The sequence below is a fragment of the Euprymna scolopes genome, chromosome 35 (genome assembly GCF_053919585.1).
Source record: "Euprymna scolopes isolate OS-2025 chromosome 35, ASM5391958v1, whole genome shotgun sequence".
Classification (NCBI taxonomy): domain Eukaryota; kingdom Metazoa; phylum Mollusca; class Cephalopoda; order Sepiida; family Sepiolidae; genus Euprymna; species Euprymna scolopes.
In genome coordinates, this window is record NC_136516.1 from 62,533,110 (window position 1) to 62,551,206 (window position 18,097).

Here is an 18,097-nt window from a genome sequence, read left to right on the forward strand (position 1 = left end):
GACGGATATGTTCAACCATTGGTTTGCTCAGGGATCCATCCCAGGGCAGGTGACCAAGGGAGTGATCACATTGCTGAAGAAAGGTGACGGGCATGGAGGGGAAGAATTAGACGACTACAGGCCCATAACTCTGCTGAACACAGAGTTGAAGATTTTGGCCAAGGTCCTGTCGAATCGGCTGCAGGTTGTTATCGATGAGTTGGTTGAACTGGAACAGAACTACGCTGTGAAGGGGAGATCGATTCAGAACAACTTGCACCTGATCCGCACGATCCTAGAGGGGGGAATAGATGACGACACGGAAGCCGCGCTGATCAACTTAGATCAGTCCAAAGCTTTCGATAGGGTCGACCATCGTTTCCTGGCATCTGTCTTAGAGGCCACCGGTTTTAAACCGGACTGTTTAAGATGAAATAACCAAGGTCCAGACATGAATGTGTTATGAGATAAAACTTTATTATAGCAAGCGCTAACACGTGCGACTGGTCTCAAAGGGAAAATCTAACTGACTAGTCGCATCCGGGGTTTTTACCCTTGGCGGCCCTCTCCTCATATAAGGGGAGATAATCACTCTTTACTGGGGCAGGATAAATGGGATGGGATGTTAACACTTCCCCGCTTTCCTTTCTTGTGCTGATGAAAGTTTTCAGGAGACATCATCAAAGGGTTATCTGCAGGGAAAGGGAAAGAAAAAGAAGAATTTAACAAAATTATGTGACACTGTGTTTTAAGGATTAGAGAGATTGTTCCTTGGGTTCAGATGTGAATCCTAGAATTTTAAAAGAGGGGACTCCCTTTTTTGTTAAGCCATCAGCAATTTGTTTGTCAGTGGGTATCCAGGATATCTCTGCAATTTCTGCTCTGTCAACCATTTCTCTAAGGATGGCCATTTCAATTCTTAGTCTTTTATCGAGGATTTGTGTGGTAGAATGCACTGCATCATACAAACAGGAATTGTCTGTTTTGCATGTTATTTTGATGTTTGTAGTGTGATCTTCCATTTGCAGCAAATCCAGTATCAATTTTCGGTAATAATGGCAGGCTTCAGTAAGATCAACCATGGCCAGAGTCTCCGCAGCAAGCGTGCTTTTGACTATTCTTTTGATGCGTTTAGATTGCCAGGCTATTGGCATGTATTGGTTATTACTACCAACCAGAAAAATAATGTAGCCACCTTGTGATCCACCGTCAGTTAGGTTAGCAAAGGATGCATCACTGTATGCTATAATTTGAAGCAATTTAGGGGTTCCAAGATTGGGAATATGGATTTGGGATTTCTCCTTTTTTGCCTTTTTGATAGTCCTATTTATTTGTTTTATACATTCCACATTTTCTTGTTTTAATATGGAACTCAATGCACTGACATCAAAACTGAGGTCAGGTCTAGTTTGAGTGGATAGCCAGTTGAGTTGACCGATTAGCTGTCTGGCCTCGGAGATCTCAGTGGATGTCAGCTTGTCTTCCAGCCTTCTTCCATTCTGCAGCGGAATGTGTCTGAGTTTCTTTGTGTATTCATCTTGTCCAATATTGATGTTACTATTGGATTTTTTTTATTTCTAATCCAATATATTGGAACTTGGCAACTTCTTCAGATTTCACTTTGAAAAGTTTATGAAGTTCATTAATGACTTTTTTCTCAAAGGTTTCTGAACCAGCAAAGCAGAAATCATCGACATGAGTGGCAATTATGCCTTGAAGCTTGTTTTTGAAATGCCAAGTGAAAATAGCCTGGTCATATTTTGATGGTGTGGCCCCTAGCTTTACTAGTTTCTCTCTAAGTGTTAGGTACCAGGATCGAGATGCATCTGTTAGACCATAAACACATTTGGATAATTTCCAGATGTAACCAGGGGATACATTGGCTTCTTTGGGAGGAAGAAGGTAGACGGGTCGATCTAATTGCTTGCTTTGTAAAAAGGCAGTTTTGATGTCCATGGATTTGCATACCCAACCACTTGCTGATATAACTCCTAAGACTGATCGTAAACTTTCTTTTGAACATGTTGGGGAGTCATTTCTAACATTGCAGGCATCTTTATCTTGAAAGCCTTTCGCAACAAGTCTGGCCTTAAAGGTTTGTTTTCCATTCAACTCCTTGTTGGTGTAGACCCATCTTGTGCATATTTTTGGTTGGCCCTGATCTAATACTTGTGTGTAGACTTTGTGTTCAACCCAACTTTGGAGTTCTTTCTTTTTGGCCTTATCATATTGGTCATTAAAGGAGTCAGTCATTAGATTTACCTCCGTGGCTTCATTAGTGAGGGGTTGGTCATCTTTGTTTGTCTCCCATTCCAAGACCCCATTCTCAAAATCTAGCCAGAATGGGTCACCTTCCTCCATAGCAACGTTCATTAAATATTTATTTTTGCCAGTGGCTTTACCAGCTCTACTGATCACATTCAATTTTCTCCATTCTTGGTCTTCATCATTGGTGAATTTGCATATTATAGTTTGGCCTGGTTTAGGCAGTTGTACAGATTTGGTGGCCACTTTGGGTAACGTGTCACATTCATTGGCCTCATTCTGCTCAGGGTCATCAATTTCACTGCCCTCATCTATTGGCACATAACCACTTGTGGTGGCATTGTTGTGCCTCTGAGGTTTTGTTCGTACACTGGTGTCTTGGTGTTCAGAGGTGTTGTGGTATGTGTCAGGATATGGAATTAAGCGTGAAGGATGCACTCTTACGTATGTGGCTCCATGTTTGACTAGTACTTGTTTATGTTCCCAGCCTATGACAGCACCGGGACCAAGCCATCGATCAGATTCATTTCTTTTAAAAAGGACAAGGTCACCATTCTTGTATTGATCAATTACACTGGTTCTCACCTGATGACGGAGAGCTCGTTTCAATTTTTCAGAGGCTTCACACTCTATGAAACCTTTTCTTGCAGCATGCATGGCATTGAGGTTGTCAGCAACAATTTGACTAGTACTCACACCTTCTAGTGCAGGAAGTTGATCATTCAGGAGAGAAGGCAGGTTGGGATTTTTTCCAAAAACCAGTTGGTTAGGGCTATAGCCGTGTGAATTGTGAAGTGCATTCTTGGCATTGACCGCCCATGAGAGAGCAACATCAAAGTTACACCGAGCATCTTCTAAAGTCTTCTTGACCATTTCTCCCAGAACACCATTGTGCCTTTCATTCAATCCATTACTCCAGGGGGATTGTGCAGCAGTGGTACGGACTACGATATTCAAGTTTTGAGCCATATCTCGGAAGAATTGATTGTCAAATTCCCGGCCATTATCAGTAAGAAAAGCTGCTGGAGCACCAAAATATGCAATCCAGCGTTTGAAGATGGCAGTGAGTATATCAGAGCTCTCCTTACTTGTAAGCCTAACAGCGACACTATATCTGGTTGCATGGTCCACCAAGTGTAGTACTTTATGTCCATTAATTTCCTTTATGTCCATGGCTACAGTCTGGTTAAAATGAGTTCCTAAGGGAAATCCTACAACAGGTCGAGGTGCAGGTTTTTTATACCTGAGGCAGGTCTGACAAGCAAGAGGAAGCTTCCTCAGTATATCCATAAATTCAGCATCTTTTAAACCAGAGCTTTTGACAAGATTACACAATTTTTGTGCACTGGGATGGCTGAATTGTTGATGTAATTTGGTAGCAATTTTTAATTTCTCGACTTTGCTCTTTTTATTAATTTTGTTTAAAAATAAAATATATCGTAACTTACCCCGGTCTGGTGGAGGTGTAGATATAGGGATGTGGTAGTGGCCAGAAGTGGTGCACAGCAACCTAATTTTTTTTCCAAACATTTCCGCTGTGTCATCATTAAAGTTTAGGGTTGTCTGGGCTCTTTTCATGGCCAATCTTGCTTAGTAGCAAAGGGATATCAGCGTCAACAACATCACTCATTATTTTAATGTTCATCTTTGCAATGACACATGGCAAAGTTACCTTTTGTAGAGATTTTATTTTCATACCATCTCCAAATTTAAAGTATTTTGTGCCCTCATCATAAAGAATGTCTTTTTTTGAGTCCTCGGACAAGGTTTCAAGAAAACAGTCCAACCATTTCTTTCCACATACCGTCGCTGACGCACCAGAGTTCAAAATAGCACAATTTATGGTTTCTCCGAAAAGCGAGTTCTCTGACTCCCGTCGATTAAGCAACACTATATTAGCGATGTCTTCACAACTGCCGGAAATATCGTTTTTATGTTCATTTAATAATACCATATTTTCTCTTGAATGGTGATTATTTTGGGAATAAGGACACTTTTTGGCATAGTGAAATTTGCATCCACAGACGTAACAAACGGGAGTCTGACTATTCGAAAAATTTCGATTTGGGTAGCAGTTATAATTGTGTGGCCGGCCTCTGCCATTATTTGTGCTGCTACTACACGTGAAGTGAGGGGGAGAGGCAGGCTTATACGCATGACGTCGTCTCGTGTATAGTATTTCACTGTTGTCCTGTGTCTGTGTGTCTGCCTCACTAAAAACAACGTTGTCAGTTTCATTTTTTATGGAAATGTTTTGTGGTCTAGCCGTGGTTAAGTTTTCACATGAAATTTTTTTTAATTGTTGAGCCATATCTTTTAGAGTGAGGTTGTTTATTGTCGCTCGTATTAATCTCTCATTTTCGGGGTTGAGATTGGCAGACTTTAACGCGCGATAGGCTAATACGGGTTCTGGTAAAATTATTTTAAATTCCCTGAGTTTCGCTACGTGCCTGTCGAACTGGATTAAGTAGTCATTTAACTTTCAAAGTTCTCGTAGGATATGAAAGCAGACTGGTTTTTATCCTGAAGAAAAAGTGTATCCAGCTTTTCGACGAGATTGTCCATTCCTTCTTCGGCATTCAGTAATGAAATGTCCATTTCTAGTACAGCAGCGCAAGACTGTCCGGTGAGAGAAAGAAATACAGCGGGAGCTTGTTTTGAAGGCGGAATGTTCGTTGCTATCTTCCATAGTTCAATTTCTCGTTTTCATGAATTGTAAAATTCCGGGTTTAGTCGTGGTGGTTCAAATATTCTGGAACTCATTATGTTTTTTTTTTTTTTTTTTTTTTTTTATCTTCGTACGCTCTGCTACCAGATGTTAAAGATGAAATAACCAAGGTCCAGACATGAATGTGTTATGAGATAAAACTTTATTATAGCAAGCGCTAACACGTGCGACTGGTCTCAAAGGGAAAATCTAACTGACTAGTCGCATCCGGGGTTTTTACCCTTGGCGGCCCTCTCCTCATATAAGGGGAGATAATCACTCTTTCCTGGGGCAGGATAAATGGGATGGGATGTTAACACGGACTTTTGCAAGTGGATCTCCATAATGTATCGACAGCCCATGGCTGTCGTGCAAGTCAATGGAAAGCGCTCGAAACCCTTTGTTATCTCTCGGTCGGTTCGTCAGGGTTGTCCGCTGTCGCCCCTGCTTTATGTCCTGGCTTTGGAGCCTCTTCTCCGCAAGCTGAGACATGGGGAAGCAAAGTCGTGTCGGAGGCACTCACACAGTACGAAAGAATAACGGGGGCCAAGATAAACCGCAACAAGTCGGTAGGACTGCGACCTCCCGGCGCCCTTCAGCTGGACAGATGGCCCAGTCCGGATCCTCGGCATGTGGTTCGGACCGGGTCTCCAGCTTGACAAGAATTGGTTGGAGGTATGGTCAAAGGTGGAGGCTGCAGTCAATTCGTGGCTTCCTAGGAAACTTTCCTTAAAGGGTAGAGCTGAGGCGTGCGCCACTTACGTCTTTCCTCTCATCCTTTACCGACTGGCCGTACTTCCCCTGCCTGCACAACACCTAAAAGCTCTTGTCGAACTCTTGTCCTCGCTCCTTTGGGACAGAGGAAGACACTGGGTGAGCAGACAGGTCTGTATTCAACGTCTGTGTGAGGGAGGCTTGGGAATGCCGGACTTGAAGTGTCATCGAGATGCTGAGAGGCTGGCCTTCCTGAGCCACTATATGCAGGATGACCAACCGTGGCACCCCGTGGTTACTGCCGCCTTCCCTAACCTCGTTCTCGACCCTTCCATCGAGAGCCGTCGCAGGCCGCGGGGAGAATCTGCCTACATGAAAGAGTGCCGAGCCGCGCTAAAACGACTAGCAAGGTCCAGTGACCTTGTGACTGCTACCCGTAGGGAACTCCACAGGGATCTAGTGAAGGGGGCCGCTGACGACCCGCTATGCGCGCGTTTGGGGTGGCAGCAGAGTGAGATCCGCTCCGCGTGGAGCTGGGCGCCAGGTTCGAGTCATCTGAACAATTCGGAGTTCTCTCTGACCTGGCGATTGGCCCGAAATGCACTTCCACTCAACAACATACAATGCAGTTCCGGGTTTTTGGAGTCGCCTGATTGTCCCCGTTGTGGAACAATGGCCGTAGAAACTACGGATCACGCTTTCTTCGATTGCCGCGAACTCCGCCAGTACTGGTCGTATGTCAGCGGAGTGACGGCTCGCATCGATCCCGAGCATCCTCGCCCAATTACTGTATCCAATGTTGTGGACAACGTGAGGCCGGCGTGGGACTGGGAAAGACAAATGGTCTACGTTACGATCCTGGCCGTGGCGAGAATGGTGATTTGGACGTCGCGTCTGCAAGGTTGCCGGGGGGTGTTGTCTTTTTCTGATCAAGATCTGATCGCGTTCTTTAAACACCAACTACGGGTGAAGATCAGATGTGATAGAAGAAGGCTGCATCGCACGGCATTTGACAGAAGATGGATACATGTGGCAAGTCTGTGTGTACGAAGAGGAGCCAAATTTGAATACGTGTTCCCCGCCTAGGTGTGGAAAGCGCAGTTCTGTAAAGTAAAATTAAACAAGTAGCCTCTCAGCTAGCTGAGTGTGTGTTCCATCCCTCCCCGATTAGGAAGCCTCCAAGATCCCCATCCCCTCTTACCTGCAATTTTTGTTTTCACCCCTTCCTCTAAATTTTACCCATCTTGGAGAAAAACAAATACAAACTAACCTCCATCCCTTACCCACAAAAATTTCTTTTCTCCATTCACCCCCATCTAGAGGGCATCCCCACCTAGAGACTGACCCGCAGAAGCGAGGTTCCTTTTACAAACCTAGTGGAACGGGCAGTCTATCAACTAGACGGGGTTGGGAGGGTCCTACTAATCACCTTTTGTTTTTTCTTCCCCCGCCCTCGACACAAATGAATTATTGTACCATTTTATTGTTATCTTTTTTGTTTTTACACGTCAATAAAAAATGTTTTAAAAATTGGGAGTTAAGTAGGACGTCCCCAAATATGAAAGGGTGAATGCGGTATTATGGTGAAAGAAGATACTAGCTGGGAGAAACTTTTGACTTTGTTAAGTTCTGGAGTGACAAGGATGACCAACGACCCCCAAAATCCCCCCTTTTGAGTTGGCCATGTGCCTAAGTTTTTTGTTCATCGTTGATTTTGACTGTATTTTTTTAACATGAATAAAATATTTAATATCTCAAAGTGTAGTATCTGTTCCGGTAGATGTTGCACTTTGTGACCATTGCCCTTGTGGCAATTGGTTATTGGTACATGTAGGGGCAACCCTATATGTACCATCCCCTTCCCCTCCCTCCCCCTTCACTCACATAAAGCCGACCTTGTGTCACATTTTGCTTACGTGGGGAAGCAAATAAATACCTACGGTGATGTTTTAACTAATCATTTTATATGATTTACTTCCCTTTGTCAACTGTGTCCCTTCTTACTTCCGGGTATTCAAACTTCACCTGACAACGATGTGCTATAGTTGTTTATGAACAGTTTCATGCCCCTCCCCCTTTTCAAATAATTTACCAACATAAAGAAACAAAATATAAACAATGATTACTCCTTAGTTCAGATTTGCACTCCTCTAATCTCTCTTCCTCTTCCTTTTTTTATCAAGGTTAGCAACACATCACTGGAAGGTTGTCTTATTGTTCATTTCCGTTCTCACTTTAGTATATTTGTTTCTATGCAAGATAAATTAGTATGTAATGAATATTATTTAATTTTTAAATTAATATGTAATAAACATTTAATTTTTAAATTAATATGTAATAAACATTTAATTTTTAAATTAATGTGTAATAAATATTTAATTTTTAAATTAATGTGTAATAAATATTATTTAATTTTTAAATTAATATGTAATAAATATTTAATGTTTAAATTAATATGTAATAAATATTATTTAATTTTTCTTTTTTAAACATTTTTTTATTTAAAATGTAAAATAGGAAAAATATCTTTTTAAAATACAAGAAAAAATTAAGAAATTGATTATGAAACCAAAGTTGGCTTCTTGGCACCAACTCTAGTGAGGCGATGGGCATTGATTGTCCATTTAAGCTAAAGAGTACATTACCTGCTTATTTGAATTCTTTCAAAACTTGTTTCTTTATCAAATAAAGTAGGGATTCTAATCGCCGTTGTTGAGATGAAAATCGCAATGAGTACAATTGACCGTCAGCATGGTCAGGATCAGGAGCTACAGGATCGATGTCCTTCAACACATGTTTATTGATATCTTTGCTGCGACTCAAAGTTTGAGAAAAGCACTTTTTTAACCTTTTTTTTAAATTCCTATTTGAATCCAAGTTTGTAGGAAGAATTTTAGTCGACATGTTTCAGTGCAAACACATTTTAATGCCTACTAGACACTATCCTCGAGTGTGTAAGGTCTTTCTGTACTACTAGACACTATCCTCGAGTGTGTAAGGTCTTTCTGTACTACTAGACACTATCCTCGAGTGTGTAAGGTCTTTCTGTACACGGGTTTGTCAGAACAGCATAGAATGAGGATACTTTTCCCTAAAAGTAAACCCTGACTAAATATTTAAAATCACAAAGTATTTGCAGCCTGTATAAGATGTCCTCAGTATGGATAACCTACGAGGAATGATGCACCTTCTCCAAGTGATGTTAAAGTAACAACACAAAACTGGATACTCCACCAGAATAGATGAATTCTTATCCTGGAATCCAGTAAGACCAAGGGATCACAAGAAAGATAACATATTTAAAGCGTCAATTAGGGAAAGGAAAATTATATTTCTAACTTCTTTATTAACTTAGTGTTTGAGATGTGAAGGAGAAATATCCGAATGCGTTTGTATCTCCTATAAAAATCAAGTGTTTGCCTCTAGGAAGACCCCTTGATTTTTGAGAACTTTGATTGAAGTAAATGAAATGAAAAAGTGACAGTGTGTAAGTTGAGTTGGCAATGTATGCTTACTTTGCTATTTTCAGCATAAAAGTGAATGTATGAACTTGTTAATGTTTCTTTGTATAGCACACATTCAACCTGAGGCTGTTATTAGTTTTTAGGGCATGCTTATGTGTGTCAAGTTTGAAAAAAAACTGAAAAAGAGAAAGAACTGATGTGTTGAGTTTTTATATTATGTGTGAAATTGTAATATGCACAAAGGAATATTTTTGTTTGTGATTGGTTGATTGTCCAGTTGAATGTAAATACTTTTAGACATTTGATTGCTGTTATAGGGTACAGAGGTCAGATGGCGACTGTAAAAAATCTTATTGATTAAAAAAAATTGGTTAAATACAGACTGACTCTCCAATTCAGAAATGAGGAATCCGCTGGAAAAAAAAGTTTGAATCAGGAGTCAGTTTATAAAACTAACTTAATGGAAGAAAATGAGGATCAAGTTTTGTTTTTATTTCTCTATTTTATAACAGAACAAACATGTTTTAATTGACAAGAAAAATTGATCCCAAAAAACTGATGATATATAAAATATAATTATATAACTTTCCATTTTGAGAAATTTTAAAATCAAATATCTTTTACCATTAACTGAGGAGTCAGTAGTATTGATTGTGTGAACTCTGAGATCAGTCTGTCATTTCATGTTCTCTTGCGGCTATTGTATTACTTTTACTAACACCCTTCAGAAAAATATGAAGCCATCCCTTCCTTTGCCCATGGTAAGCTAGACTAGCCAAGTAGAGCAACTCATCTTGGAAAAAGAAAACTCCAAAATAATACTATGATGGATGATGAAGGTTTATTTTAATAATTTCCAACTTGTATATATTGTATTGTAACAGAACGCATATGGGCACATGGGAGAAAACTAGCAGCAGCTGAAGAATAGCTGGCTAGTGAAAATATTGGTAGCAGCCGTTAAAGCATCTATGCAAATTAGGAAGTGGGTCATATACAGTTCAAAAAATTAACTCTGCTGTGTTATAAACTGATATCTTTTTTTATTATATACTTAACTAGACTAACTCTTGCTAATTGTGTATTCTGGCTAAATCAAAATTAGAGAAAGGTTAGACATATTTTTATCTTTTCTATGGCGATTGCCGGGAGCTGGTGTCTTGTTGAAGTAGGAAGTGGGAAATACAGAAATAAAGATTGCTGAACTCACACAAGAATTGGAGAAAATTATGTATATTAAATTGAAAATATTACAAAGAAAAGGTTCTTGCAAAACTAATTGTGTTTGCGGCTTTAGAAGTCCAATAAAAAGTTCTTTATCGTCCAAAAGTCTTGGACGGCTCCCTGAAAAAGTTCAATCAAAATTCGGCGGCAAATTTAGGAGAGATTTTCCATAGTTGTCTATAGGCCGACGATTGATTCAAAAAGAGGGCGAATCTGTTTTTCCAGAATTCTGCTTATATTAAATGTTTGTTGATTGGCCAAGGAGCTTCATCCTAGCCAATCAAAATAGGGCTTTCAGAAAGGAGAAGTGGTCGATATAATTAGTTTGAACAAAGGGAGGTACCTACTTTTTTTTATACTCTCCCAACAACAACAAATAATGCGACGATCGAAATCGTTGCATGCTATATAAAGGCAATCAGTTACAATATTTGTGATGTCTACGTAAAGTGTTTAAATTAAATTGTACAGAATATTCTGTTTAATAGAAATATTTAACAGGTAGAATATACCTTAATGTGTTGGGCATTATTATGGCCCATTTACAATGCAAATTTTCTTTTTTTTTTTTCATAATAAATGTAATGTATAAATTAAATTGTACAGAATATTCTGTTTAATAGAAATATTTAACAGGTAGAATATACCTTAATGTGTTGGGCATTATTATGGCCCATTTACAATGGAAAATTTCTTTTTTTTTAATAATAAATGTATTCAGGATTAGATGTGGATTTCTTGATCCTTTTAGGCCTGTAATTGGCTATTTCTTCTGAAGGTTCCGATGGGTCCCTACATTCTTCTATAGGGTGGGATGCAAATTCATCAGATTCCTCATCTGCTGGGGTGTCAGGAAAGTGGTTATGAGTGAGTGATAACTCCAACGGATATAAATGTTTGAGGCTATGTGTTTCCACTGCACCATCACCTCTTTTTATTCGAGCAGAACGAACCTTGCCATCGTTGCCACTAAATAGCTCAATAACTCTGCCCAGCTTCCAGAAGGGCCTAGACTTGGCCGGATTCTTGACGAGTATTATGTCGTTGATATTTATTTTATTGTGAAATTCGATTTCGTGTAAATCCTTGCAACTCTCTCTCAGACTTAGCAAATATTCATCGTGCCACATCTCTTTGAATTTAGATATTAATTCCTCTCTGCTTTCCAAGGTACTCACAAGGAGAGACCTAGTTATTGGTTCTGTCTCAACCAAACTGGGTGTGTCAGATTGGAAGGAGAGCTCACAGTTTATATTTGGATGAGTGAAGCAGTTGGGTGTTAAGGGAAGCAGATCAATATCGGTAGAGCATCTGTAGGTCAGAGGTCAAGAGTTCACGGCTCTTTTGATGTCTGATAGAAGGGTTAGAATGTTAAAATAACTGATTTTAGATCGGCCAAGTGTTTTGAATAGGCATGACTTTATCACTCTGATCATTCTTTCCCAAGTACTTCCAACCCAAGGGGAGTATAAGGGTATTTTTATGTGTTTAATGCCAGCGCTTGAATATGAGTTACAGAACTCATTACTGTTTATGTGATGTTTAATTACATCACCACCTAAGGCTGCATTAAAGGAACGTGCATTGTCACTGTATATGTGACTGGGAACTCCATAGGTATTTGAAAACCGAATCAAGGCTTGAATGAAGGCTTGTGTGCTCATATCAGGTACAAGTTCAATGTGAACAGCCCTCACGTTCATACATGTGAAAATTAATAAATACATTTTATGAGACTTTCCATCTCTTTGTACCCAGATGTGACCTGTGTAGTCTATGCCTGTGTGTTGGAAAGGATTGATTAATCTAACACGGTGTTTTGGCAAATTTGTCAATTTGGGGTATTTGAAGGCTAGGCTGTTGAATTTCCTACAGGTATTGCAGTTAGAAATCACAGTCTTCACAGACTGTCTTGCTTGTAGGACCCAGTATCCGGATAACCGCAATTTGGTCACTGTCGTACCAATACCCAAATGCCTGCGTCGATTATGGCTATCCATAATCAGTAATTTTGTAAGAGAGTGATGTTTTGCAAGCAATATTGGATAGATTAAATTGTAGTCATATCTTGTCGAATTGGCAATTCTACCATCCACTCTCAAAATCCCATCAGAATCGATGAAAACGTTAAGATTCTTCACCAGCACTGGGATTTCCCTGTCAAGAGGATTCTTCAAATAAGCAATTTCCTTTTCAAACGATTGCAATTGCATCATCTTTATCAGGTAATTCGTGGCTGTCTGTTTTGGATCTGAATGTTCCTTCACTTTTCTGCATCGATGCACAAACTTGAATACGAAAGCAGTTGATCGACACAACTTGTTGAAGTCCGAGAACCTGTCAAATGGAATCAGTGGTTCCCTAACAGCTTCACTCAATGTATTATGGAAAACACTTTCCACATGACACTTATTTTCCGGGCTCAGACAGCTCAAAGTACTCGTAGGCCACTTCTCAGGTTGCTCAACAAGCCACGCAGGTCCGCATGTCCAGTAGTCCAATCCCTGTTTAAACTTTTCCAGAGTGATACCACGAGAAAGAAGGTCAGCCGGGTTGTCGGCAGAAGGAACATATTTGTAATGAATGCCCAACCCAAATTCCTCACTCAACTTCTCCTTCATTTCTCGAATATCTTTAATTCTGTTTCTGGTATACAGACTCTTTGCCTTTATATTCTCGGTGAGCAACCATGACAAAACAACTTGCGCATCCACAGAAACAAAAACGTCCTCTATGTTGACACCAGAGAAGGATCTCAGTATCATAGTTAAAGCCTTGAATGCAATATATACTGCAAGCAACTCCATCATAGGTAATGTCTTTGTCCTCATCGGGGCCACTTTAACCTTGGAAAATATTATGTGAGACTTCCCATTTTGCACGCCATATATGACAAATCCATATGCCTGTGGTGACGCATCACAGAACAAATATAATTTCAGTTGGCTACCAGTGTCTATAGCATGTCTTGTAAAAAATAGATCACCTAGACCAGAAAGGTCCTCAGCCAAATTCGACCAGGTAGTCATTATGTCAGTAGGAACCTTTTCATCCCAACCCAACTTGAGCAACCACAATCTTCGGAGAAGTATTTTTGCCCTAATTGTAACCGGGGCACATAGTGACAGTGGGTCAAATATTTTTGCTGTCTGGGCCAAAATATCCCTTTTTGAGAGTATGTTCCTCTGAACCATAGTGTTAACAATGCTAATAGTATCCAATTCAGGGTGATATTTATATCCCAAGACCTTTTCGTACTCGCAACCATGCTGCACGATTCTGTCATCCTCCGTTATAATGTCTCGAAGAGGCTCATAGTTGGAGTTACATGATCTCAACTGGAAATTTCCCGTCTGCAGACGAGGCACGGCACTCTTATAGAGACTGATTATTTCCTCAGAAGAATTGCTGGTCATACATAAATTGTCGACATAAAATCGATTTTTCAGCATCTCAGTACATGCATCATTCGGAAAACGGCTGACATGGTGTTTGAGAACGTAATTTAAAATGAATGGGCTGGCATTGAAGCCAAATATCAATGTACAATATCGGAAGCAAAGCAAATTGTTTCCATCTTTTACGAAAAAACAAAATCTGTTTTTGTCCTCAACCGACCGGAGTTTGATCATAAGAAATGCCTTTCTTATGTCTCCCAATAATACGTATTTGTTAGTAAGAAATAAGAGCAACAGTTCAAGCATGTTATTCATCATGTTCACACCCGGATAAGATGCTCCATTGAGGGAGTAACCACCCCCGGTCTTCAACGAACAGTTAAAAACAGGCCTGATTTTAGTGGTTACCTGTTGATCCGACTTAAAGACCGGTCGATGGGGTATCCAAATGTATTTGCAGAAATCTTGTGGGGCGACTTCAATTCTCTCGATAATCCCTTCGCTCTCTTGCTGAAGAAAAATATCAGTATAGGTCTTATCCAAGTCCCTTTTCTCCAATGAAAGCATTGTTCTGTCAAGCACTTTAAGAGCGACTTGATAGTTAGAGGGAACGGAATCGATTTTGTCTTTATGCCAAGGTAGATCCACGAAATAAGAATTGTCCCTGAATTCGATAGACTTCTTGAAGTTTTCAATCCTATTTCTGTCATAATCACCAATTAGTTCTTCGTCATGGGAAGCAGCAGCTGAGTCCACAGCAAACATTTTTTCCAAATTCCGTTCCACGTTGGAATTCTCAAATACATCTGGAAACGGATCCGGGTAGGAAGACTTGGGTTCCAATATGGAATTCAACTGTCGTTCAGGGCAATGGGCATATTTGGATATTGTAGTATGATAATTGACAATTGTTTTGGAAATTCCACATCTCACAGGACTGACTTGATGAGGATACAAAAAGTGTTGTACATTACCAAATGGGGCAATCCCTTGAGGCAAATCCCAGGCCTGTCCATTCATACATTTAATGATTCTGGAACCCTCCATGAACTGAAATATGTCAACTCCCAGGATACCCTGAATTGTTATGGAATCACCCTGTTTTTCATTTGAAAATGCCAATCTGTGTTTCAACTCATTCAGGTTGGACTTCACTTGGCCAAAGCTGGCGAACTCAAACTGCATACTGAATCCATCATCGATTAAAACAGGAATAGGGAGTTGTTTCCCCTTTCCCATGGTAACGTTCAAGACAACCTGTTCAAATCGCTTCATAGTCACACCCGCATAGGTCTTCATTTGATAATCGGTTGGATCAGAATTTCCATCAGGATACTTCAGCTCCTTTAATATTTTCTTAGAAAAATATGAACGCTGACTCCCTGTGTCCAATAGGCAGTTAATACTAGCTTTCTCAGATCCATAATTTAAAGAAATAGCTACAACAGGCAATATGATTTCGTTTTCATAAACGTGAGAGAATAGAGAAACCACTCTCTTAGTGTTGCACAGGGGTGCAATATGCGCCTTTGAAAGGCATAAGCTGCACGTGAGGGGTGATTTGCTCTGGAGTCCAGGACAATTCTCACTTTTATGTTTTAAGCTGGAACATCCTGTACACAGTTTCAGTTGCTTGCACCTCTCAACTCTGGCTTCATAAGATGCAAACTTGGTGCATTGTAGCATAGTGCGGCCACGTGATGTGCAAAGTTTGCAATATGCCCCAGAAGAGCTTGTAGTGAAATTCTGTAGTGCAGCATCACCATTCTTTTTTTCATAGGTCTTGACCTGCCCTTTATCATTCTTCGAGGGGTTTTCCGTAACCCAAAAAAGTTTTTTATTTCGAGACAGAGCACGAACTGCCTCATTGTAATTTTCAAAAATTTGTGTTAGAGACGGGTAACTCGTGCCCACTCTGTGGTTAATTTCCCTTCTCAAGGCAACTGGCAACTTTTCGTATATAATATGGCTGACCAGCAAAAATCCGGGGGAGTTCTCCTCAAAAAAATCTATCAGATATGAAGTCCTCAATTCGGATAAATCCGCTCTCACCTCAGCAAGGTATCGCTTCACAGCCACAAATTCAGGGTCATATTGAGGAGAAGTAGAAATGATCTGCTTGAAGATCTCACTTATTATAAAGGGGACATCCAGGAATTCCTTGGTCAGCAAATCCACCGCTACATCGTAATTACCATCCTCCAAGGTCAGATGGGAAACCAATTGCAAGGCATAGTCACTCAAATACCCTTTCAATAAGGCTAATTTTGCCCTGCCGGAATCAATAGACTCAGTACAGTTTTTGAATTGAGCAATAAAATTTTTATATTCAAATTTGGAAGGATTGATTCCACTAAAGGTGGCACACTGCAACTTGGGGACAGAAAGCAAAGGTACAGAGGTAGGTTCATTTTTCCGTGATGTGGTGGGGTTTTCAATAGAATTTTCAATGTCGGCAAGGCGATCATTAATATTAGCTCGAAAGCCAATTTCCCTCCTTTGCTCCTCAACAAATCCACACTCCCTTAAATCAAGTTCTGCTTTTATACACAGCCCTTTAATTTTATCATTTAAGGAGCGAACCTCAATCTGCAACTCCTTAATTATAGTTTCTTCCTCCTGGAAGGTTTTTTTTCTCAAACCTTCGCGTTCTTCCAACATGTCCGTGTTAAGGGAAATATCTTCATTTAACACGTTTCTGGAGTCCATGAGCGCCCTAACACCCTTCAAGGTCCGGAAATCATCCATTTTACAGTTGTTTTATTTTGGGAAAGGATGATGGTTTTAAGTTGTTTTTTTTTTGTTTTTTTAAACAAGTTAAATTTTGTGGGAGTATTGTTGATAATGTCTGTGTATAGGCCGAGAAGGCAGAAATACTATTTGTTCGTTTTGGACGGAACTTAGCATAAATGGAGTTATGGCCCTTGGACGGAAGTTTGCATAAGTGGAGTTATCGCCCTTATATAAGGAGGCCATGTTTATTTACATTCGTATGTACGACGCCACGCTCTTGAACGAATGATGACTGCTTTACGCGAACTTCAGTCAGTAGAAAGTTTCAAACTTTTAATAATACAACAGGAAATATTATATTATTTGTTCGTTTTTTTTTTTTTTGGAAACGAAATAATTTTTTTTTTCTTTTAAAATGTTCATTGAATTTTAAACCTTTAACAAAGGCAGAAATATTATTTGTTCGTTTTTTTTGTTTTTTTTTGAAGCGAAATAAATTTTTTTTTTCCTTTAAAATGTTCATTGAATTTTAAACCTTTAACAAAGGCAGAAATACTATTTGTTCGTTTTTTTTGGAAACGAAATAATTTTTTTTTTTTCTTTTAAAATGTTCATTGAATTTTAAACCTTTAACAAAGGCAGAATTACTATTTATTCGTTTTGTTTTTTTTTTGGAAACGAAATAATTTTTTTTTTTTTTAAGATGTTCATTGAATTTTAAACCTTTAACAAAGGCAGAAATACTATTTATTCGTTTTTTTTTTTTGGAAACGAAATAAATTTTTTTTTTTTAAGAGGGACTTCTCAAATTGGTATTCCTTTTTCCATTTTCCTTGCAAATATCCTCAGGAGTTCAAATCTTCTCTTCCCTTTTATTTTTTTTTTTTCTTCACAACAAGCTGCTAGACGTTATTTAGTTTTGCAAAATATGGCGATTGCCGGGAGCTGGTGTCTTGTTGAAGTAGGAAGTGGGAAATACAGAAATAAAGATTGCTGAACTCACACAAGAATTGGAGAAAATTATGTATATTAAATTGAAAATATTACAAAGAAAAGGTTCTTGCAAAACTAATTGTGTTTGCGGCTTTAGAAGTCCAATAAAAAGTTCTTTATCGTCCAAAAGTCTTGGACGGGACGGCTCCCTGAAAAAGTTCAATCAAAATTCGGCGGCAAATTTAGGAGAGATTTTCCATAGTTGTCTATAGGCCGACGATTGATTCAAAAAGAGGGCGAATCTGTTTTTCCAGAATTCTGCTTATATTAAATGTTTGTTGATTGGCCAAGGAGCTTCATCCTAGCCAATCAAAATAGGGCTTTCAGAAAGGAGAAGTGGTCGATATAATTAGTTTGAACAAAGGGAGGTAACTACTTTTTTATATTTCTTTTTTAGCATTTTGTTTTGAATGGTCGATCTCATATTGTTTCGTAGTTTTGTTTTGTTTTTGTTTTTTGTTTTTTTTCATTTGCATCAGCACAAGATCATCAGGTCTGGGCACATCATGAATTTTTGTTTCTATGCTTGTTGTTTGAGCATCCTGTTGTTCCTATTGCCTAATATCTATATTGAGATGACTTGATGATAACATGAAAGAATATTTCAAAAATAAATTTCT

The 18,097-nt window shown here is 39.3% G+C and overlaps 3 protein-coding genes across 3 annotated transcripts; all 3 read right to left on the reverse strand.

Annotated features, from left to right (window-relative positions):
- Positions 1-734: 734 nt before the first annotated feature.
- Positions 735-1,133, reverse strand: LOC145259638 (uncharacterized). Its single transcript, XM_080117294.1, has one exon. The coding sequence runs from the start codon at positions 1,131-1,133 to the stop codon at positions 735-737; it is 399 nt and encodes a 132-aa protein (XP_079973420.1).
- Positions 1,134-1,536: 403 nt separating this feature from the next.
- On the reverse strand, positions 1,537-3,774 carry LOC145259639 (uncharacterized). Its single transcript, XM_080117295.1, has one exon. The coding sequence runs from the start codon at positions 3,772-3,774 to the stop codon at positions 1,537-1,539; it is 2,238 nt and encodes a 745-aa protein (XP_079973421.1).
- Positions 3,775-11,678: 7,904 nt separating this feature from the next.
- Positions 11,679-16,499, reverse strand: LOC145259641 (uncharacterized). The gene has a single exon (XM_080117296.1). The coding sequence runs from the start codon at positions 16,497-16,499 to the stop codon at positions 11,679-11,681; it is 4,821 nt and encodes a 1,606-aa protein (XP_079973422.1).
- Positions 16,500-18,097: the final 1,598 nt, after the last annotated feature.